Here is a 20,640-nt window from a genome sequence, read left to right on the forward strand (position 1 = left end):
GGCCAACGCAGCCAGCCACGTCCAATATATAACTGCCCTTACTCCACCTCTGCCTCATAACTCAGTACTTCCCCACTAAATTCCTATTTCACACACTCCACTCACACCTACGCCTATCCACGAACAAACATACATCCATACTACAACCATGGGTCTCATGTGGCACAAGGGCTTTGGCGGAAAGAGGGCTGGTAAAATGGACCTGGCACTTCAAAGTCGTCAAGCAGCTGCTAACAGATTTATAGGTGGCGGTGTCGTTGTTGACAAACACGGTGTTCGACGCGCACCCTTTCGCATCTCGTGCGGTGGTTTCTCTTGCTTCCGCTAAGCATCCACCCTCCTCATATCAACGATTCACGACTTGTAAGTCAAACAGGCTCACCAACGGTAACCGTCAGCTTACATGTTCAGCTCTCAACACGTCCATATCTTGATACCTTTGTTTTGCGATGGCGTTACGGCTCGAATCTGAACGGCGGTGAACAAGTGGAAGCTGTGCATAGCTCCTTAGCGTCACATGCATGCGGAGTCACACGCACACACACACACATATGTGACCAGATTCATACATGTTCCATAACCTCAGTAGCCTAATAAAATAAGCATATTTGAAATCTTAGTGCCATCGTCACTACTCCTTGTTTACAAACAGCTTGATACAGATGCCAAGCATTTGTTGAAAGAATGACGTCACACGTCACACCCTGGACTCGAGATCCACCTCTCCCATCCCACGCCATTTAGGTCAACCTCGAGGGCGGGGCAAATGGCGTTTGTGAAGACAGCTTCTGCATAGCTCACAGTAGACCTATGGGCGAGTATCGTCACGGCCACAACCCCAGATACAGCAAGATGCGGTCTGTTCTCATCATCAACCCCAACTCTACGGAGCAAATGACGAATGGCTTGAAGCCACTTGTCGATGCGCTACAATTCAAAGACGTCAATCAAACGCCACTCACAGCAGCGACCCAGCGACTAACCGTAGCTAGTAGACCGCACACGAGTACTTCACTGCACCCTCGGGTCCAAAGAGCATCAACAATGAAGACGACGCTGCCGAGTCGGTAGACCATTGCCTACCCGCTTTGGAGAAAGACCTCGCACGCTACGATGGCTTCCTCGTCGCATGCTACTCAAAGCATCCTCTCGTGCCACGCCTGAAAGAGCACACTACTGTGAGAGGCTCTCGCAAACCCGTCACTGGTATTTTCGAGGCCAGTGTGGGCACATCACTTCAGATTATACATCCTGACGAAAAGTTTGGCATCGTCAGCACAGGCAAGGTCTGGGAGACCATCCTGACTGATGCTACGATTGATTTTTTGGGCACGGGTTCAGAAGCTAGCAAGCGCTTTGCGGGCGTGGAAACGACAGGGCTCAACGCCACGGATCTGCATGATGCGCCTGCCGACGAGGTGCGCAAGCGCATGAAAGATGCCGTGAAGCGGCTTTTGAAGAAAGACAAGGTTGGCGCCATCTGTCTGGGCTGTGCGGGTATGGCTGGTATGGATGAGATGGTCAGGGAGGCGTGTATAGAGGAGTTGGGAGATGTCGAGGGTAAGAGAGTCAGGGTTGTGGACGGAGTAATGGCTGGTGTTGCGTGGCTAGAGGGTGCTGTACGTGCTAGCTTCTAATCTGCATCGAGGCGAATAGTGAAAAGTATATATTTGAAGCATATTTGTGTATATCTGTAATATTCCATGAATGATCACGATGTGAAATATCCCAATGAGTAGAGCCACTAACCAGAAACATTATGACATAATAACGTGGACCCTGGCGGGGATTGTAGTGGGACTATCACGCCCGACGACCTTCCTACCTGAACTCTAGTCATACAATTCCACATGACCATTTGGACATTTTTAAATTTTCCGCTCCAAAAAATACTGGTCGTCGTCTCGTGGGATAAGATTCGAAACAAGAATTTAGTCAATTAATCGCTATGCAGTCGCTGCCGAACGAGCTTTTATCGCAGATTGCTTCACAGCTGCATCAAGAACCGCCTTCAATCACAAAGTTTACCCACGAGCCTTCTGAACATCTGACACAATCGGAGTTGACTCCACTCAAAACCTTGTCTCTGGTGTCATGGCGCTGGAGAAAGATTGTTCTACCCATACTCTTCCGCTATTCGCGGATACCACTTGACGATGAGCCGCAATGGGTACCTTTGGACGCACGGCTCGTTGATAGCATGCAGGAGCAATTGACCAAACTGAGTAACCATGAATTTGTCATCTACACGAAATTGCGGAGCAAGTTCAAAAGCAGCTCGGGCTTTGCATTCAAGCCAGCCATGGATGATGTCCTCGTCAATTTATGCCGCATCCAAGAGGGGGATGAGTTTCTCAAGTCAGTGCCAAACATTTTGTGGCTTCCACATCTTCCGAAAACATTTACAGACTTTTGTCGATTCGTGGCACATTACACACTGAAGCACCACATCAAGAGCGTGGTGGTGCATACGAACAAGGAATACAAGCTGTCTCATGTATCTGCTGCAGAAGCACCGTTAGCTCGTGGGGTGACTGACATCTGGACGCAAGTATTCTCTCACCTAGAACCTACACGCATTGTCGTTGCTGCCCCACCGTCGACAATGGCTGGACTGCTGGATTCACCGATGCGGAGCAACGACGTGTGGGCTTTTGAGATGAAGATGCACTATGTTGAGCTAATTCAGGCCGAGCCGCCCCGTACTGCTCATATGCAAGAGAATTGCCGGACATGGGGCTCTGCTCTCATCCATCAAAGACCTTGGTATCACATGGGTTACAACGAGGGCTCGTCCATTGCTGCGTACAGCACATACGAGTACCATTTGAAACAACCGCCAAGGATACTTTTTCATTTGCTTATACGCCTGTTCAGGGAAACACAACCATGCTGCAACATGACATCGTTCAGCTTCACAGGCGTCTTCCCATTTGCCGCAAACATCACTTCGATTGTTCGCGCTCTTCACCGCATCCCGACGGTCAACAGGATCAGTGTACAGCTAGCACCTGGACCAGAGAACAATGTGCTCAGTGACGGCAAGAGAAGGGGCAGAGCGCAGTCAAGCGACTTTTGGCTCGAGTGGCGCGAGAGTTACAAAGTGATTGCGAGCTATTTAGGCGTGTTTGACTTTGCGGACCAGGCAAAGTTTGCAAGCAGAGACTGTGGGAGTAAGCAGCTGGCAATCGAGGTTGAAGAGTGTATGGATTTGCTGAGAAAGAGGGGGATTGGGTGGAAGAGCGAAGGGGATGGGAATTGGGTTAGGGATCACACGTTAGATTGTCAAACAGCGACTGTTGAGGTTGAAGGAGGTTGAGATTGGATATTTGCAATACAGGGTATTGGAAGCACCGTGATGTGAATACGCAGACTGTGCCATATTTAACTTTGAGCAGTGTAACTATAGGCAATCCTTCATCGTGGGCGAGGCTATCCTTGAACATGGCTCTAAGCACTAACCAATTAGCAGCGGCCTCTAGGGCAGCGTGCCCCACTTTGAAATGCCTGTGTCGTCTGTCACAAACTAACCCGACGTCATGCCAAATTTCTGATTCGGATACCTTGCACCGGCCAATCTTACTCGAACTCTCCGGCAAAGATAAACAAAGGCAACAATCATGGACTCGTATGTGAATTGTTTTCGGCTGCGAAACATTGCACAAGAGCTAATGCAGCGTCTCTAGCCTCACAGCATCTGAGCAGCGCGAGCTGCAGTCGCGCATGGAGAAGAAGCAGATGAAGGAATTCATGAACGTACGTAGAGCGTCTTTTGGGATGATTCTTGTGCTTCAACGACTGACACGGGATGGCAGATGTACTCGAACCTGGTGCAGCAATGCTTTGACCACTGTGTCAACGGCTTCGAGAGCAAGTCTCTCACCTCGCGCGAAGAGAGCTGCGTGATGCGATGCGTCGACAAGCACATGAAGGGCTCGCAGCGACTAGGCGACCGCTTCCAGGAGCAGAATGCCGCCATGGCCCAGGGCGGCGGCATGGGCGGAAGATAGATGGACAGAAGGGAAATCTCTGCGGCGGAGAGACAAAGGCTGCCTAGTGGCGATGAGAGACGACGCGCGGAATGCCGACTGCAAAGCGTGCAATGGTCGGGGTTGGATACAGTGGCCAGCCCGGTCATGCGCTGGCACAGAAAAAGGCCATTTGTACTACTATATAAAGACGAGTCGTGGGATCCGGTGTGGGCGTGGGCTACGTAAGATGCTTGCCCACGTCTGGATTAGTAAGAGCAGAAGCATGTCTCACGGACATGACTGCCATTGGCAATGATATATATGGTTATGGAAATGGAGAAGCATGTAGGTGATACTGCTACTACTACTACTACTATTACTTCGTCGTGTGCGGTGCGGTGCAGGCCAGCAGCCATGGGCAATTCGTACCATACATGTGTACATACATATAATGCACCCGAGATGCAGTTTCAAGAGGGGAGATTGTGTGAAGTAGTGTAGGCATGTACATTACGTGTGTCTATGTACCTACACCAGTGCGTATGTATGGAGCCATGAAGGGGTTAATTATAGCGCAGCATGCTCGCTCTGTGCCTCTTCCTTCTCGGGCTGCATGGCCGTGGCAATGATTCCAGGCTGCATGTAGGCATGTCAGGCGACGCGATGCCGTTTTGCGTGGATTGGCCGGCAGGCACTCGCTGCTGTTGTCATCGGGCAGCCACTCGAACTCCCTCGCCTCGCCTCGCCTCGCCTGGTGGGAGCATCACCTACGCAAGCCAGCAGCCCTGCATGCATGCTCTCTTTGTCGCTCCGAGCCCCAGTTTCAGCGTCGCCTTCTCTGCGCCCACACATGCCTTGAAAAGCGCCTTTGGACACGCAAGCTGCGCATCTGTGCCCACCCCTAACCGCCCGCCCTCACCAATTTGCTGCCCACCCCTCTCGCTCTGCACCCCCCCAGACCAGACCAGACCAGAGTCGAGTCGCGTCGCTTGCTGGCTGGCTCGCTACTCTCGCTCCCTCTCGCTCACCTCTCGCTCACCTCTCGCTCACCTCTCGCTCACCTCTCGCCCGCTCCCTCACCCATCCACCCGCCCGCACGCCCGAGCATCGTGACCTCCCGCCTCGTCCTGTTGTGCGCCGCCTGACTGAGCGAAGAGCGGTCGCGGAATACGAGACGGACGCCCGTTGGCAGCTCTTGCGCATCCCTCGCTACTAGAAGCCGACGTCACGTAGCGGCCCCCCCAGATAGCTGCCGCCTTGCCTGCCCACTCGGGGTCCACCTGTGCCTGGAACAAGAGCCAACTCCACAGCACCACCGCCTGCGATCGACGACTGCCCGCCCGTTGCTCATCTTCTTTTTGCTCTGGAGAGCAGCCATCGCTCTTCGGAACCCCTCCCCTCCGCGCTTGCCATGCCCGCAGGCACGCACACCAATCCCCAGACTCCGCGCGTGCGCAATGGGGAGCCCCAGCCCGCCCCGTTGGTCACTCCCGAGCCCGCCTCGTCCAAGCGGGATTTGACCTCGTGGTGGAGGCAGTTTAGCAAGCGCCCCGCGAAGAAGGACGACGACAAAGGTACGCTGCCGCCGCCGCCGCAGTCGCCCGCTTTGTTTCCCGCGCGCAATCACTGACTGTCTTGCGCGCATACTTAGATCAAGCCCTCCCCGGCATCTTTGGCGTTCCCCTCATCCAGAGCATCCCCTATGCCAATGTCGCAATCTCGCTCTTCAACGAGCACGGCGAGAGCTATATCTATGGCTATGTCCCCATTGTCGTCGCAAAGTGCGGTGTCTTCTTGAAGGAAAAGGGTCAGTCAAGCCAAAGCACTTCTGCCACCAGCTGTTAACCCGCGCACAGCAACCGACGTGGAAGGCATCTTTCGGCTGGCCGGCTCGGAAAAGAGGATCAAGGAACTCAAAACGGCTTTTGACACGCCGCCAAGATATGGAAAGGGCCTCGACTGGTCCGGCTACACGGTTCACGATGCCGCAAACATTTTGCGCCGCTACTTCAACAACCTGCCAGAGCCTATAATCCCCTTGCAGCACTATGATCCTTTTAGGGACCCCCTCAAGGGCCACCAGGCCGAAGCTGTCGGTCCCTGCGAAGGTCAGGCCCCATCCATCGGAGGCTTTGACCCAGACGCCGCTGTGCGCATATATCAACACCAAATCAAGGCCCTGCCGTCCCTGAATAGGCAGCTGTTGTTATATATTTTGGATCTTCTTGCGGTTTTTGCCGCCAAAGCCGATGTCAACAAGATGACGACGTCGAATCTTGCTGCCATCTTCCAGCCGGGACTATTATCCCATCCCCAGCACGACATGTCGCCGCAAGACTACCGCCTCAGCCAAGACGTGCTGATCTTTCTCATCGACAACCAGGATCACTTCTTGATTGGTATGGAGGGCACGGCTGTCGACGAGGGTACAGTCCAGCGCATTGAAAGCGGGCCATCTACCCCCCAGGCCAGAACACCAACCACTCCTGGCCGCAACAGCACCGGTATTGGGCGCTCAGCTTCGACGACTTCCAGTGCTGGTGCAGAAAGTCTGCGCATGCAAGGTGGAGTTCGGAGAAATGTATCAACATCTTCGAAGCGCTCTCGTCATTCCGGGGCTGTCCCTAGTCCAATAACTCCAGCATTTGCTTCACCGACCACCTCAGGAGTGCACCGAAGCAATACACTACCCTCGAAGCGCACCCCAGCGATTGGCAGCCCGCGCTTCCCTCCATCGAAGCAAACTACTTCTACAGTGGAAGAGGTCAAGAGCGAGCTTTTAGCGCCAGAGACCGCAAATGCCCCGATGACCCATGCTCATGCGAAACCAGAGGTTCAGCAACATCCACAACAACCTGAGGCTTTACAGAGCACTGCACCTGCTGCACCTGCGGCACCTGCGGCACCTGCGGTAGAACAAGCTGTAGCAACACAACCCCCTGAACCTGAAGTGACAGTGCCCAAACGAGCGCAGACTGTACCTCCAAACAAGATAGAGATGCCGAAGCCATTCGAAGTTGCTTCTGGACCTAACAATCTTACGCCGTCCACTGCACTCAACCGACGAAGCATGCCTCCAACCAGCCATGGATTTCAAAATATTCCTGGTGCCTTCCCGCTTGCATCGCCTGGCGTTATCCCACCAAGCCAGCCCACTACACCCAATGTCACTGCACAGGCTGCACAGTCTCTCTTGCCTCCACGGTCTACCACACCTAGCAATGGCCTTCGTAGTCCCCAACGCAGTCCACATCATACACCTACGCGCGAACGTTCGGAATTTCTCGAAGGGCCTGTCGATTCCGGACCCCCAGTCGAAATGACGCCAGCTGTGCGCACATTTACCCAAATTCTGTCAAAAGTAGGTGCCTCACCCACTGGTAAATCTGATGATGGGAAGGATTGCCGGAAGCCCAACAAGCTCCAGAAGAAGAGATTGCCAAATACGGTGAGCCAAAGTACTCACAGTTCTACACATTCTCTTGGTGGTAGCGAGGCTGGTTTTGGAGGGTCTCAATCAGGCCATGGCCCTCCCTCACCATTACATCCACCCCAGCCTGCGTTTGCACAAGGTCAGTCGCACTCTAACAGCTCTAAGGAAGCCGTTCACGACACAAACTCGTCGAAGGCTTCAGGCAACACTCTGAAGCCCAGCATGTCGCCTTCTGCTTCCTTTAGGTCACACTCGACCGCGACCGAATACTCGGAAACCGAGTTGGGTGACGATGCGCCGAAAGAAGAGAAGCGTAGCTTCTGGAAGGGCCATCACCGGCGCGGGGAGAGCAAGGCAACGCCTACAGCGAGCCAGACTGACCTGCGAGGGTCCGTGATTGGCGCGGACAAGAGCATGAGTTCGTTTGCTAGCAGTTCGGGATGGACAGGCAACGGGCGCCGAAGTGGTCAGTATGAACATGTACCTGGGTCAGAAGGGTCTGTAGTTGGCAGCCCGCCAGACCACGACAAGAGTGAAAAGAAGGGGGCTTTTGATTGGTTCCACAAGCGGAGGCAGGATCACAGAGATCGTGTAGACAAGAGAGAAAGGGCCAAGAGTCCGCCGGGAAGCTCAAACTATGGGCCTCTGCCGCAGAACCTGGCGCAGCAAAGTGAAAACATTGCTGGTCGCGGCAGACGATCAGATATACCGCACGCTACGGAAGAGCCGCAGCCTAAAGCGGACAAGTCGAATGATGTCACGCCCACTGGCCCCAGCCCCTCGCCGCCGCCAGCGGCTGCTAATACATCGAGCCCTAAGCGAGTGAGCAACTCAATGGCGCTCAGGACAAACCTTCCCGCGGCGTTGACAGAACCTATTTCGATAGCGCGGTCGCCGGAAAGAAGTCCGCTGTCACCAGTTGCTGCAACGGTACCTCAATCGCTGCCAGGGGCTGCTGCATCATCCATGACGACTGCAGAAAGTGTGCCTGAAGCTAAGGCGGATGCGCCGGTACAGTCAGAAGCTGCAGCTGCAGCTCCACCGGCTAGTGAACCAAAGCCGATACCTTCTGGACCCATGCATGCTTCATCGGGGTCAACAGTCACCATCACGCCACAGGCAATGAATGCGGACGCAAACTCTGGAGCGCCGGTGACTGAGAATGCACAGTCACCAGCAGCAGCAAGTCCACCAGCTTCATGAGGGAGTAATCATTTGTTGAGTTGTATAATGCATGGCGGAAGCGTGTCTATACCAGCCATATATATCCTCATGCTACGGCATGGCCTGTTTCATTTTTTCCGTTTAGGCCAAGGCTGTGCTTTGGCCAAACTGTTGGTATGTAAATGCGTGTGTGTGTATAGGGACTGGAGGATTGGCCTCGTCTCGCTTTTGTTGTAAGAAGAAGGGATAGGGAGAGGGGGTGTGTAGGTAGTAGGGTCAGTCAAAATGTGGAGGGGAATGGTAGCTTTTATTTGGAGAGGGGTTTCCTTTCTAGTTGTTGAATTGCACTTGTTTTACAAGGTCAAGGGGCTTGACGCGTGTTGCAAGGGCGAGGTGTGTTGTGGTACTTGGCCTGTACACCGGGCGAGGTGCAATGGAATGATTAGTCGGGGGGTCAAAAGGATTCGCATCAATCTATATGAATGCAGGGAGAAGCGAAGCAGTTGATGAACGAAGTTGGTGATTGCACATGTGCGTTGTTTGTGGCCATATGAGTGGATTGGTAGCATTACAACTATCGGCACGTGGTACTGCTACGTATATGCAGATGTATAGTACGGTACACTAAAGATGATAAGCAGCCCCCCTGCCCCTGTGCATCCCGTATGTACACACACACACTGCGACAAGAGCCAACAGGAGAGGGGCATGCATCTAGTGTGGTGGCGACGAACAGGAAATGCAGAGGTCTAGAGCCGAGCGGGGAAGAAGCGAGGGGGTCTGAGTGGTGGGGTTTCTTGTCTAGCCATGTGCATCGTCTATCGTGTAGGGATGCGTAGGCGAACGGTAGGTGAGTTACAGTACTTGGACCTCTGAGCATGATGGAGGTTGAAGTAGGAAGGTGACTATTTTTAGGACGCTTACGACGGTGATTGGGCAAGGGCGGACTAGGCCGCGGACCAGGATTGGTTGGGGACGCCATGTGGGCTGAGGGATACGGAGGAGACAGCAGAAGGCCGGTGTGTACGGGCAAATGCGGTGGCTGTGTGCTGTCTAGAGTGGAGTTGAACGACGTCAACTTGGCTCAGCAGCAGCACACACACACACGCGGTGGTTTCATCGCGCGCTCGCAACTAGGGACATGATGCCTCGGCGGGAAGAGGGGCCTCCCTTTCAAACAAATGACGTGCTGGAGGCGTCAAACCAAAAAGGCGGCACCCCGACGACTCGTCTGATGTTGTCTTGTCACATAATATACCCTACCCCCGAAGTTTATGTGCCAGCTTTGCTTCTCGCCTTGTTTCACGCGCTGGGCGTATATGTGAATTACCTGTTTTTGCGCGCCGGACAATGGCCTCATGTGTGCTGATCAAGTAACCGTTGTCCGGAGAAGACAGGCCTGAAGAGCATCAATGCGGATGAGCGATTGGGAAGCGCGACGGGGGTGTGGAAGGATGACTGCAGGGCCGGCCATGGGCATGGTTGAGGGTGCACGGGATAGTCGGGACAGCGTGTGCTTTAGTGGCATTGGGAGGCGAAAGGCAGGCAAAGCGGGCCTGGCAAGCTCGCGTTTCTGTCCAGGTCACAGCTAGTGCCATGTATCAGCAACGACTCCACCTTCTGCCTTAAGGTCCGATCTGCCTGCTGCTCCTTCCCACTCCTTTCGCTCCAAATTAATTAATTCCTCCTACTTACTACATACACATTACACTCGCTGTCCATCGGCCCGACTCTGACTTTAACAACAACAGCTACTACTAACTACTATCTCTCACTCTCACTCTCACTTACCCATTCACAAACGACACCTTCGTTTCGTTCAACTTTTCTGCTCGCTTGCTTGCGATAAAAGGAAAGCCAGAAACGTCATCGAGTGCACCAGAGAAATAATACGCAACAAGCAAAGCAACAAAATTCTTTGTTGGCTTCACGCCGTCGGGGCACTGGTAACCCAGCCACACGGGAACCCACTGAAATTGTGTAAGCACGTCCTGAGCACTGCCTTCATGGCGACCACGACTCGCTAAAGTCTATCTGTTCCGCCTCGTTCCCTTTGTTACCGCTCCCGGGGCTTAACCACATCATGGCGCTCTGCTGACACGAACTGCGCAGCTCCTGACATTTCTTCCCTTTAAAAGAGGCAAATCCGCCTTCTCTTGACTTCGCTTAACCGATATCGCCTGCTTTGCACGTCACCACCATGCGTTCCTTCTGCCAGGTTGCCGTCATGGCACTTCCCTTGTTCAGCGCGATTGCAGCTGCGGAGCCCAAGGATGTTGCAGACCACCCAAAGACCATCTATGCAACCGCACAGGAAGCTTTCCAGGACCTCCTGAATGCGCTGCCGGAAGAATCCTTGCATGCAGCACTGAGCAATCTCAAGGACTTTAAGAATGGCATCTTCGAGTCGCACCATCGGGGAGTCGAAAACATCCACAGCAACAACCCGGCGCTTGCTTCTAAGCTTATCGTCGATGCCGTCAATGACTTGCGCAAGAGGCAGACGCCTTCAAACGGCACCAATAGCGCCACTACCGCTAGCAACCCACCCGAGTCAATCCAGAACTCCACTCCTGTGCCAACAACGAGCGACAACTTGCAACCTGAAACCAGCTCTGCTGCGCCACCACCACCACCGCCTGGAAGCAGTGAGGCCTCCGCCGATACTGTGACCCAGACGCAAACTCAGACGCAAACCCAAACACAGACACAGACACAGAGTCAAACCCAGACACAGACGCAGACTCAGCAGCAAACTACAACCGCCGTTTCAACCACGACTCAAGAGCGGCCTGCCATTATTCCTGTCGAAAACACAGTAACCAAGGATGGCAAGACGATTGTGCAGACCACCGAGGTCCTTAGTGAAGTTACCGCCTCCGTCGCCGTGACTGTTGTGCGCACCAATATAGCGGGCAGCACAGTAACAGAGACCGAGAACCGACCTGCCGTCGTCAAGACAACTACGGACCGAGCCGGCCGTACAACCGTCACCACTTCGGCGGTCAACTTTGCGCCAACAGCAGGCCAAGTGACGTCAACAACTGACTCACGCGGCTCTATTGTTCTGACAACACTCACACCTGGCGGCGGTCTGGTTAGCAGCATCAAGCTGATCACCACGACTGATGCACAGGGCCGCCAGAGCACAATGACGACGTATGCCTTTGTCGACCCAGTGCAAGCTACTGGCGCTGCCAATAGCCCCAATGCTCCCGGAAACGACAAGCCTTCGCTGCAAACTGGTGCCGCTGTCGCCAATGGAGCCCAATACGCTGCTGTTGGTCTTGGTGCCCTAGCCTTTTTCTTCTAAGAGAGGAAAACAAAAGTTGTCGCAATTACAAAATTCGGATCGTTAGAAAAAAAAAATGGGGCTGCTGATGGTTCTTCAGATTGTACATATCTTTTTTCTTTTCCTGATCTTTTCCTCTTCTCTTCTTCATACAAACGCGAACACGAATTTCCTTTCAGGTTCTTTTACCATACGCTTGTTCGGCTGTCCATTCCTTTGATACCCCCTACTACATCTACATGTTTATACGTGTATATACGACACTCATTTTTTCTGTTTAATAGATAATGCAATGGTTTGCTTGGTATTTGTGGTTCGCTGCGTGTAATGGAAGCTAAATGGTGGATATGATGCATGGGAGGATGCATCGAAGTGGAGAGTGGGTCGAGTTTCCAAGGCGGGATATACATATGGAATGGGAAAAGGTGGGGGTGTGCAAAATGGGAAGGGAAAAAAAGAAAAAAGTAATAACGGGTACTTCTTTGTAGATGGAATATATACACATAACCTACACATACACTTGGCATTACTTCCTTTTCTCCATCGTGAACAAAAAGCAAAAATCAACCCGCACCGTCTATGTATATCGATCTTAATAGCGGTTAGGATACCTTATTTTATTTTTGTTTTTTTGTGTGTATATATACTCTTCATCTTCTCCATCTACACACCTACCAAAAAATGACAAGGAAACCAAGCAAACAACAAGGGAAGGGGTATTGGTATTTCCAATCAAAAAAAAACGCCACCAAAAAAAAGATGTTACTGCCTTCTATGCCGATGATGATAAACCATCCAAATGCGTTTTTTCCTTTCTCTCTTTTCCTCTCCTCTTTGCCGGTTTCTTCGCTCCACTTCCCTCTCTCTCTCTCTCTCTCTCTCCCTTTAGCCCAAAGTCAACAGCTTATACATCGAAGAGAACCCCCCCTATAACCCTAGATAACCCCTTTTCTAGATCAAATAGGAAGAAAACAAAACAACATCCACCAGTTACCCAAGAAAAAAAAGGTTCTCTGTAAGTAGGTAAACCATAGACATGTAAACCATAGATTCAACAAAAAAAACCAGCCTCCCTTTCCCCCGCCTCCCCCCCCACCCGCTTATGATACAGAAAAGAAGAGTAAACGACAACGAACGACTACAAGAAGAAGGAAGAGGAAAAAAAGAAGAAGATATACTCATATCACTTACCACAAACAAAAAAAAGGAAGGGGAGGAAAGAAAAGCCCCAAGTTCTCCTCCCTACCCCTACCCCTACTCCTCACGCACACTCACCTTGCCTTTGTCGCAATAAAATACTCGACACTCTCACCCGCCCAACTCACACTATTAGTGCCCGACTCATACCTCTCTTCATCAAACAGCCCCGCAATACTCTGTTCATTCCTAACCCCCTGTTTTGCGGCACCACCACCAAAGCTCTCAAGACTAACGACTTTGCACCCTTGCTTCAGATCCAAGAACTTTTGTAGGAGCAGATTATTCAGCGTCTCGCCAAAGACTTTATTGTTAACGAGTACGACATCCGCTTTGCGAAGTACATTGTCGATTTCAGGCGACTCGAGAAAGTCGCCGTGGATAAGCTCAATGGGACCGAGCGCAATGTTCCAGAGTCTCGAGCGGGCCTTGAGTTCGGCCGCTTGTTCGGAGCCGAGCGAGGCGGCGAGCTTCATCTTTTCAATGCCCCAGGATTCGGCGCCGGTTTGGAGGGCGGATTGCAGGACCACGTTGCCGACGCCGGAGCCGAGGTCGACGAAGATGTGCGATGAGTTGAGTCCCGTTTGCGCAAAGATTTTGTGGACAAACGGCGTGAGGAGCTCGCCGTAGGTGGTTTCTTTACCGGCGACCTTGCGGAGGCGGTGGGCGTGCGGGGACACGATGCGGTTGTAGCTTTGGGCCGTGATGCGCTTGACCAGGCTGAGGGGGATGGCGTGCATATCATCGAGGATGCGGGGTATGGTACCATCGCTGTAGCGGTCCTTGATCAGCTTGTTGAATTTGGAGAGTTCTTGTTTGAAGAGTTCCGGGTCGTCTTTAGTTACCGCTCTCTTGAGGAGCCGGACTGTGCCTAGTGCGTCGGATGACAGCTCTGCAGACAGATCTGATGGGAGGTAGTGCTGTATGATTTCCTCGATACTGAAATAAATGTCGTCCAGCGGGCTGTATTCCTCGTCCACTTCTTTCCGGGCAACAGCTTCGAACTTTTCTGGACGGGAGAGACTGGGATATTGCAGTTCAACCACAAGCTTCTTGTCGCTTCCTGAAAAAGGAGATTTGTATGCTTTGGCTACATCATCTTTTGTCATTTCATAACCATGTTTCAGGCATATCTTGGCTGCCGACGCCTTTTTCTTTCTAAACGCCGCATTCTCCTGAGCTTGTCTCATGACCGAGTCTGTTGTACCATTCGAAGGCTCTTCGGCCTCTGCCGCATCTCTCTTCTCAGCCTCCTGTATCCGTATGCGCCTGCTCAAGTCCGGCTCGAGAGCGCGATTTAGACTCATGGGCTCGATGCTGCTGCTGGCTGGCCGTGTCCGGCGGCGCTTGACACCCAAGCGATCACTGTCATCATCTTCGCTCGACTCATCGCTGCTAGCCCACTGGGGGGTATCGGCACCCTTACGTTTGCGGGTGTCGACACGCGACACGGATACCGACTTGGGGGCCCGTTCCCTCGAGGTTGTTTGCGAGCGGGGCGTCGACTGGTAGCGGTTGGATGGCGGGCCAGATGCACTGTGAGAGCGCGAGGCATTGCCTGGTCGTGAGGCTAGAGGGCGTGATGACGGTGAGGGGCTTGCACTGGGGGCGGGCGCCTTCTTGACAAGAACAGTTCTCGTCTTAATCTTGGGTTTGCCGGGAGCGAACATGACCACGGCGGCGCTAGTTGCAGGGCGAAGAGAACAATGTGTGGGTGGTCGGAACAGAGGGTCGGTAGCAGGCTGGTGTAGAGGTGAACGAGTGTAGCGAGTAGGGTGGCGAGCACAAGGGCGAAGAGAAGTGGGAAGAGGGCCAGAATGTAGGCAGCCAATACCAAGGGCGTCGTCGCACGCGCAATGGGACAAAGATACGTGACCAGGTCTTTCCGTCGCCTGCACAGCCGTGCAGTGGCTGCGCAGGGATCCCCCGACTAGCACCGCTTGGCACGCAGGACCCGTGGCCCTGCTTTTGCCCATGCCGACGTCAGTCCTATCCATGTCCCGACATTGGTGCTACTACATATACATACTCCAACACTACATATGTATATCTGTCCATCTATATATGTATCATGGATGATAATTTGCCAACAGTGAAAACGACAACATGACATGATCGCATCAGTACTGTGTGGTATTAATGAGCAGGACATAACCAACTCTTTCGTCAAGACTGCCTTGGTCGACCCCATAGTTATTATAATACACTCCCCCCAAAAGAATCAAATCAATCAGTCCATCAGCCCATCAGCCCACCACTCGCCCTCAATCAGCGCCGACGGTCTCGGCTGCGGCTTCTCGTCCGACTCCTCACACGTCTGCGCCTGTCTCTATCACGACTCCTATCCCGGCTTCTTTCCCTACTCCGCTCTCTACTCCGCTCTCTGGCCTTTCGATCGCCGTCTCGTTCCTTCTCATCACTATCTCCACCCCCGCCACCAGGTTGGTAACAGTCAGACTCTTGCCGTCTACTGCCCCGTTCTCTCCCACCATCCCAACGATCGTAGTCTCGAGACCTGTAGCTCCGTGGCCGATCGCGGCTATCGTCACGCCTACGAGGTCGGCTATCATCACGCTTGCGCTCACGGCTATCTTCTCGCTTCCGGGTGCTGGTGGTAGTGGCGGCTGCTGCTGCTGCTGCCGCACCGCCGGGTACATATCGATCAATATTATCTGGACTCCTAGAGCGGGAATGACGGCGTCGACGAGTGGCCGACCGATCACGGTCGCGGTCGCGATCACGGTCACGTCGGCTTCTAGAACGAGACCGGGTGCGGTCTCGACGTCTCTCTTCTCGGCTCGGTGAAGGGCTGCGTGTCTCGTACCGCGACTTGCGGCGGTTAGTACGTGTCTCGCGTGACCGGCTACGACTGTCGCGGCGCGAGCGTCTATCATCACGCTCGTCGCGATCGCGCCTTCGACCGTCGTGTGTCGGCCTGTAAGAATGTCTATCATCGTCCCGTCGAGACCTGCGATCATAGCGGCTTCCACGAGACAGTGAACGACTTCTGCTTCGCCTCCTAGTGCTCCGTGCAACACTGCGTGATCTAGAACGCGCGCGTGATTTATCGGCTTTTGAAGACAATTCTCCTCGTCGACCCTTGGCGTCGGCTGGTGGAGCATCCATCATTGCAGTGTCTTCATCCTTTGCGGCTGCAGTATGTGTTTCCGAGATGGGAGATCTGAGGCCCTTGCTAGAGGCCCGCTGTGCAGGCGAGGCGGATTTTCCGTCAAGCTTCGCCAGTCGAACAGCCACTGGATCTCGCGGTACAAGCGACTTGGGTGGATGTGCTTTCCGCATAGGCGGTTCAAGTGATTCTGAGCGTTCAAGTGCGGGTCGCTGCCGTGACTTCTTCATCTGTTCGCTCTCTTGCAACAAAAGCTGAAGTGCCAGGTCATCGTCCACCTTGATGTCCTCGGGCTTGATAGACGTACGACGTTCACGTTCACGTTCACGTGATCTTGACCTTGTCCTGCTCCTTCGCCTGCTTCTGTCACGTCCTCGGCGGTCTCTGTCACGGTCAGGGGTCCTGCTGCGTCCACGGCCACTGCGATAGCGTCCACCACGATCTCGGTCAAGCTCCTCTTGTATGCGACGCTCCCGCTCGGCATCCTCCTCTCGAATTTTCTTGAGGCGAGCCTCTCGACTCTTCTCGTGCTCTTCCCGCTCCTTCTTAAGGCGCTGGCGTTCCTCTTCCCTCTCCTTCTCAATCCTTTCTCGATCTTTTCGTCGGCGCTCTTCATCTTCCTTCTCGCGCTCTTCACGCTCCTTGCGCCTGCGCTCCTTTTCTTCCTGCCGAGCCTTCTCTCGAGCCTCGTCTTCTTCCTTTTCTCGCCGCCTACGCTCCTCCCTTTTGGCCCTCTCTGCACGCTCCCTCTCGCGCTCCTCCTCCAGCTCCTTTTCCCTCTGAGCCTCACGCTTTTGCCGTCGAGCCTCGGCTTCTTGTGCCCATTCCTCTTCGGTCTTGCTGCCTCGCTTCTCCTCTTCAGCAGCCGCCTCCGCTCCAATTTCCTGAATGCGGTATTCGCGCATTTTCGGCAAGCCCTGTTCTTCCATCAATCGGTCCAATAGGGCGTTGACAGTGCTCATAATGTTCGCGTAGATGTCACTGCGCTCTCCCGCACCCTCGATAAGGGTGGTCGCCATCCGGGGGTCCTTGGATAGTAATGACGGATTACGGTCGGTTTCACGGTCAACAAGTTCTTTGAGGGCGGATTGGAGTTCATCTTTGGCAGGCTGGAGCACAAGTGTCAGTACGTAGCCTAGGCTTTTGAATGCGAGGTTTTCACATACACCTGATACATATTGCTTCATAAGATCCCTCCGTATGTCGTCGTATGTACCCTTTTTGCGAAACATGTGTACCAAGCTGTCGATGGCCGATCGTTTCGCCTGGGAGAGTGGAAGCTCCGAAGGCCTTAGTTTCTTGCGCACATTTGCAGTACCATCGCCGTCTTGGGCGCGCTTGCGTCCAACTTCGGCCATGGTCGGTAGCTCGTCGTTGCGATCAGTCGTCTGGCGACGTGTGCGACCGGCCGTATGCAGGAGACGGGGATGAACAGCCAGTTGGGCAGCGAATGACGTAGGGAGGCTTGAAGTGCTGCGACCGGGCGCGTCACCCCGAATTGTAAAGGAGTGCTGCACTATGAGGCATGCAGAGTGGTGTATCAAGAGAAGTCGCGAAAAAGTACCCGTCGCGCTGGGGTGGGAGTCGGCGGGCGTTGGTTCCGCTCCGCAACCGCGCAGGTGGTTCTTGTCTTGGCAGTCTGGAGCTTCACATCGAGCATCGCGACAAAGAAGCCTCATACAGCGGTGACAGCAACACCTGGCCCAATTGCTGCTGCAGCACAACACGTCAGACTTCTTCGATAGCGATATCACGACTGCGTTCAAGACCAATTCACAATGGTTCACAAGGTCCTCGTCTGGGGCGGGCTCGGTACGTCTTCCACGACCTTTGCACACTCACCACCAACACTACTGACCACGTCTACCAGGCGTTGCCGCGCGACTATGGCAGCTGGGCATTGAGATGCGCCCGCTTTTCAATAAGGAGTCGATCTGGGTCTACCCCATTTATGCCGGCGTTGGTGGCAGCTTCGGCTACTGGCTCACAGGCGTGGAGCAACGACAATTCAGGCTCCTGGCCGATCGACGAGACGCCCTACTCGAGAAACGAGCACGGAGGAAGGAGCGCGAGGAGGCTGCTGGAAACTGATAGAGGCATATCGCTAGTAAAGGCACAGTGAAAGAGCGTGAGGAGGGGTAGTGCGGAGACGAGGGCTAATTCGCCCAAATCCATGTCCAAAGATTCATCACAAGCCTCGTCTGTATTGGTCATATCTCACGGTACAAACACTACTTGTGATGAGGCAACATCGGGCATGGGCGTTGATGAGCCAAGAGTGTGCGTTGGAACCACTCTTCTATCATGTCCGAACTGGAGACTCGTTTGTACAAATCCTTCAAATTTGAAATTTTGCAAATGCAACAAATATAAAACATCCATATTCACCAACCATGATTCAAAACTGCGAGATATTGCCTAGTTGAGTAACGCGCCGAAAGCCGCCCTAGGATGTTAGTGCGTGACTCTACTTCGAGTGGGTGAAGGAACGACCACATCTTGGGTCGGATCACAACTCTCCGTCGCCAACGATCCAGCATGACATAAAAGCCACCGAACCGCGACCCGCGTGGTCAATCTTGTCTTACGTAGATATCAATATCCATACGTTCAGCCATGACTGCCGATACCCTCCTCACGCCACATGGCGACTACACAGCACCGGCTTCGCCAACAATGAACGGCAACCTCAAAGCCAAGGGTATCGTCGTCTTTTCCGGCGGCAGCGCTGCAAATAACTTGGTCGACGTGTTCAAAACGGTGCGGGAGGACAAGAAGTGCCCGCTTAGTTATGTCATCCCTATCAGCGATAACGGTGGAAGCTCGTCGGAACTGATCCGTGTCTTTGGTGGCCCAGGTATGCATCGCTCGCGGGATCGTGAACAAAAGAATGTACTAACGTATAAAGGTATTGGCGATGTACGAAGTACGATGAGCCTTCGTCTCGTAAATTCAACGTTTTCTTATTAATCAAGTGCAGGCCGTCTCGTCCGTCTTATCCCAGATGATCCAGATCACGACGATAGCGAAAAGGCAGCTATCAAAACGTTCTTCAACCATAGGCTGCCTAAGGAACGATCTTTAGCCCGGGAAGAGTGGCTGCAGATTGTAGAGGCCGAGCACGCACTGTGGACCAATATTTCTACTGCGAAGAAAGAACTAGTACGGTCCATGTTGAATGTTGTCGCGTTCGAGATCGTAAAGCGACGGCGGCCTTCCTCCAGTTTCGACTTTTCTGGCGCAAGTATTGGAAATCTATTTCTGACTGGGTGAGTTGTTATTTTGTTTGAATGATGTTGTAGGATGCATATTTAAGCACATGCTTCGATTCTTGAGCTGTCGTTTTGGTAGACACATGGGCCTTTCAACGATCGCTACTCATGATATTTCAATAGTGCTAATTCTACCCAGTGCTCGACTCTTTACCGGATCATTTGAATCCGCAATTTATCTGCTCTCTAGCATCTGCTCAGTACCTAGCCACACGTCTGTCCTCCCCGCAATCAACACCAACTTCACGCATCACATTTCTGTTGGCCTAGCAAATGGAGAAGTAATCACCGGTCAAAACTCTATATCACATCCTTCCATCTCGACAGCCCTGGTCTTCGGTGGCGCACCTACAGAAATTGACGAAACAGAGCACCACGACAGCATCGAAGACGCCAACCTACCCGGATCTCTGCCCACACTTCGGAAACAGTACATCACCTTCTCGAAAGCCGACGAAGAAGAACTTCCCGCGAGGATTGAGCGGCTATGGTACATCAATCCATATGGCCAAGAAATCCGTCTCTCTGCCAACCCCATGGTGCTGAATTCATTAGCGGAGGCGCAGGCCGTTGTATACAGCATCGGCTCACTCTACACATCCATTATCCCCTCTCTCGTCCTCAAAGGAGTCGGCGAAGCCATTAGCAACTCCTCTATCCGCTACAAAATTCTCATCCTCAACTCGACCATTGATCGCGAAACAGGGCCATGTTCGAATCCATACACAGCGCTGGACTTTGTAGCAGCCATCGCCAAGGCAGGCGAGGAATCAAAAGGCGTGTTTGAGCCACTTGACAAGGCAAAGTACAAGAATTACGTCACGCATGTTATTCATTTGCAGGGGCCGGGGACGCCGGCTGTTGACAAAGATGAACTTAGGAGGATTGGTATCGAGGCTATTCGCGTGTATGGGAGGAGAAACGAGGGCGAGGGGTTCGTTAGGTACGATGAAAGAGGCTTGATTCAGGCGCTTGAGGTTACGATGGGGAAGAGGGACCCGAGGGTGCCTAGTCGACGGAATACATTGGAAGGACCGGCGGGGTGAACTGAGAGCTGTAGAGTGGGGGTTTTAGGTATTCTTTTGGCTTCTCCACTTATTGTATAGATGTTTGATAACGTGGTTCACAAGCGAGTCGGCCACCCAAGCGAGTCGGCCACTTTACACTAGCGCGTCAACTTCAAG

General features: G+C 53.1%; 11 protein-coding genes across 11 annotated transcripts; 9 read left to right on the plus strand and 2 right to left on the minus strand.

Moving 5' to 3' along the window:
- Positions 1-122: 122 nt before the first annotated feature.
- Positions 123-434, plus strand: COCCADRAFT_98488 (uncharacterized protein; the record flags this gene model as incomplete). The annotated part of the gene is made up of 2 exons (XM_007714999.1): positions 123-191; positions 246-434. Coding segments are annotated over 2 exons (258 nt in total), but the record flags the coding sequence as incomplete, so codon positions are not given.
- A 376-nt stretch (positions 435-810) lies between these two features.
- On the plus strand, positions 811-1,637 carry COCCADRAFT_98489 (uncharacterized protein; the record flags this gene model as incomplete). The annotated part of the gene is made up of 2 exons (XM_007715000.1): positions 811-942; positions 996-1,637. 2 exons carry the CDS (start codon positions 811-813, stop codon positions 1,635-1,637), a joined length of 774 nt encoding a protein of 257 aa, XP_007713190.1.
- Positions 1,638-1,948: 311 nt separating this feature from the next.
- COCCADRAFT_37562 (uncharacterized protein) lies at positions 1,949-3,319 on the plus strand (the record flags this gene model as incomplete). The annotated part of the gene is made up of 1 exon (XM_007715001.1): positions 1,949-3,319. The coding sequence occupies one exon, from the start codon at positions 1,949-1,951 to the stop codon at positions 3,317-3,319; it is 1,371 nt and encodes a 456-aa protein (XP_007713191.1).
- Positions 3,320-3,620: 301 nt separating this feature from the next.
- On the plus strand, positions 3,621-4,010 carry COCCADRAFT_37563 (uncharacterized protein; the record flags this gene model as incomplete). Its single annotated transcript, XM_007715002.1, has 3 exons — positions 3,621-3,628; positions 3,687-3,756; positions 3,816-4,010. 3 exons carry the CDS (start codon positions 3,621-3,623, stop codon positions 4,008-4,010), a joined length of 273 nt encoding a protein of 90 aa, XP_007713192.1.
- Positions 4,011-5,382: 1,372 nt separating this feature from the next.
- Positions 5,383-8,607, plus strand: COCCADRAFT_98450 (uncharacterized protein; the record flags this gene model as incomplete). The annotated part of the gene is made up of 3 exons (XM_007715003.1): positions 5,383-5,545; positions 5,623-5,778; positions 5,828-8,607. The coding sequence occupies 3 exons, from the start codon at positions 5,383-5,385 to the stop codon at positions 8,605-8,607; spliced, it is 3,099 nt and encodes a 1,032-aa protein (XP_007713193.1).
- Positions 8,608-10,768: 2,161 nt separating this feature from the next.
- COCCADRAFT_98519 (uncharacterized protein) lies at positions 10,769-11,881 on the plus strand (the record flags this gene model as incomplete). Its single annotated transcript, XM_007715004.1, has 2 exons — positions 10,769-11,236; positions 11,312-11,881. The coding sequence occupies 2 exons, from the start codon at positions 10,769-10,771 to the stop codon at positions 11,879-11,881; spliced, it is 1,038 nt and encodes a 345-aa protein (XP_007713194.1).
- A 762-nt stretch (positions 11,882-12,643) lies between these two features.
- Positions 12,644-12,793, plus strand: COCCADRAFT_98465 (uncharacterized protein; the record flags this gene model as incomplete). The annotated part of the gene is made up of 1 exon (XM_007715005.1): positions 12,644-12,793. One exon carries the CDS (start codon positions 12,644-12,646, stop codon positions 12,791-12,793), a length of 150 nt encoding a protein of 49 aa, XP_007713195.1.
- A 338-nt stretch (positions 12,794-13,131) lies between these two features.
- On the minus strand, positions 13,132-14,727 carry COCCADRAFT_98480 (uncharacterized protein; the record flags this gene model as incomplete). Its single annotated transcript, XM_007715006.1, has 1 exon — positions 13,132-14,727. The coding sequence occupies one exon, from the start codon at positions 14,725-14,727 to the stop codon at positions 13,132-13,134; it is 1,596 nt and encodes a 531-aa protein (XP_007713196.1).
- A 639-nt stretch (positions 14,728-15,366) lies between these two features.
- Positions 15,367-17,542, minus strand: COCCADRAFT_98456 (uncharacterized protein; the record flags this gene model as incomplete). Its single annotated transcript, XM_007715007.1, has 3 exons — positions 15,367-16,067; positions 16,111-17,293; positions 17,351-17,542. 3 exons carry the CDS (start codon positions 17,540-17,542, stop codon positions 15,367-15,369), a joined length of 2,076 nt encoding a protein of 691 aa, XP_007713197.1.
- A 420-nt stretch (positions 17,543-17,962) lies between these two features.
- Positions 17,963-18,275, plus strand: COCCADRAFT_5802 (uncharacterized protein; the record flags this gene model as incomplete). The annotated part of the gene is made up of 2 exons (XM_007714967.1): positions 17,963-17,996; positions 18,055-18,275. 2 exons carry the CDS (start codon positions 17,963-17,965, stop codon positions 18,273-18,275), a joined length of 255 nt encoding a protein of 84 aa, XP_007713157.1.
- Positions 18,276-18,800: 525 nt separating this feature from the next.
- Positions 18,801-20,502, plus strand: COCCADRAFT_5803 (uncharacterized protein; the record flags this gene model as incomplete). The annotated part of the gene is made up of 4 exons (XM_007714968.1): positions 18,801-19,041; positions 19,093-19,110; positions 19,165-19,453; positions 19,596-20,502. The coding sequence occupies 4 exons, from the start codon at positions 18,801-18,803 to the stop codon at positions 20,500-20,502; spliced, it is 1,455 nt and encodes a 484-aa protein (XP_007713158.1).
- Positions 20,503-20,640: the final 138 nt, after the last annotated feature.

This window comes from Bipolaris zeicola, assembly GCF_000523435.1.
Source record: "Bipolaris zeicola 26-R-13 unplaced genomic scaffold scaffold_94, whole genome shotgun sequence".
Classification (NCBI taxonomy): domain Eukaryota; kingdom Fungi; phylum Ascomycota; class Dothideomycetes; order Pleosporales; family Pleosporaceae; genus Bipolaris; species Bipolaris zeicola.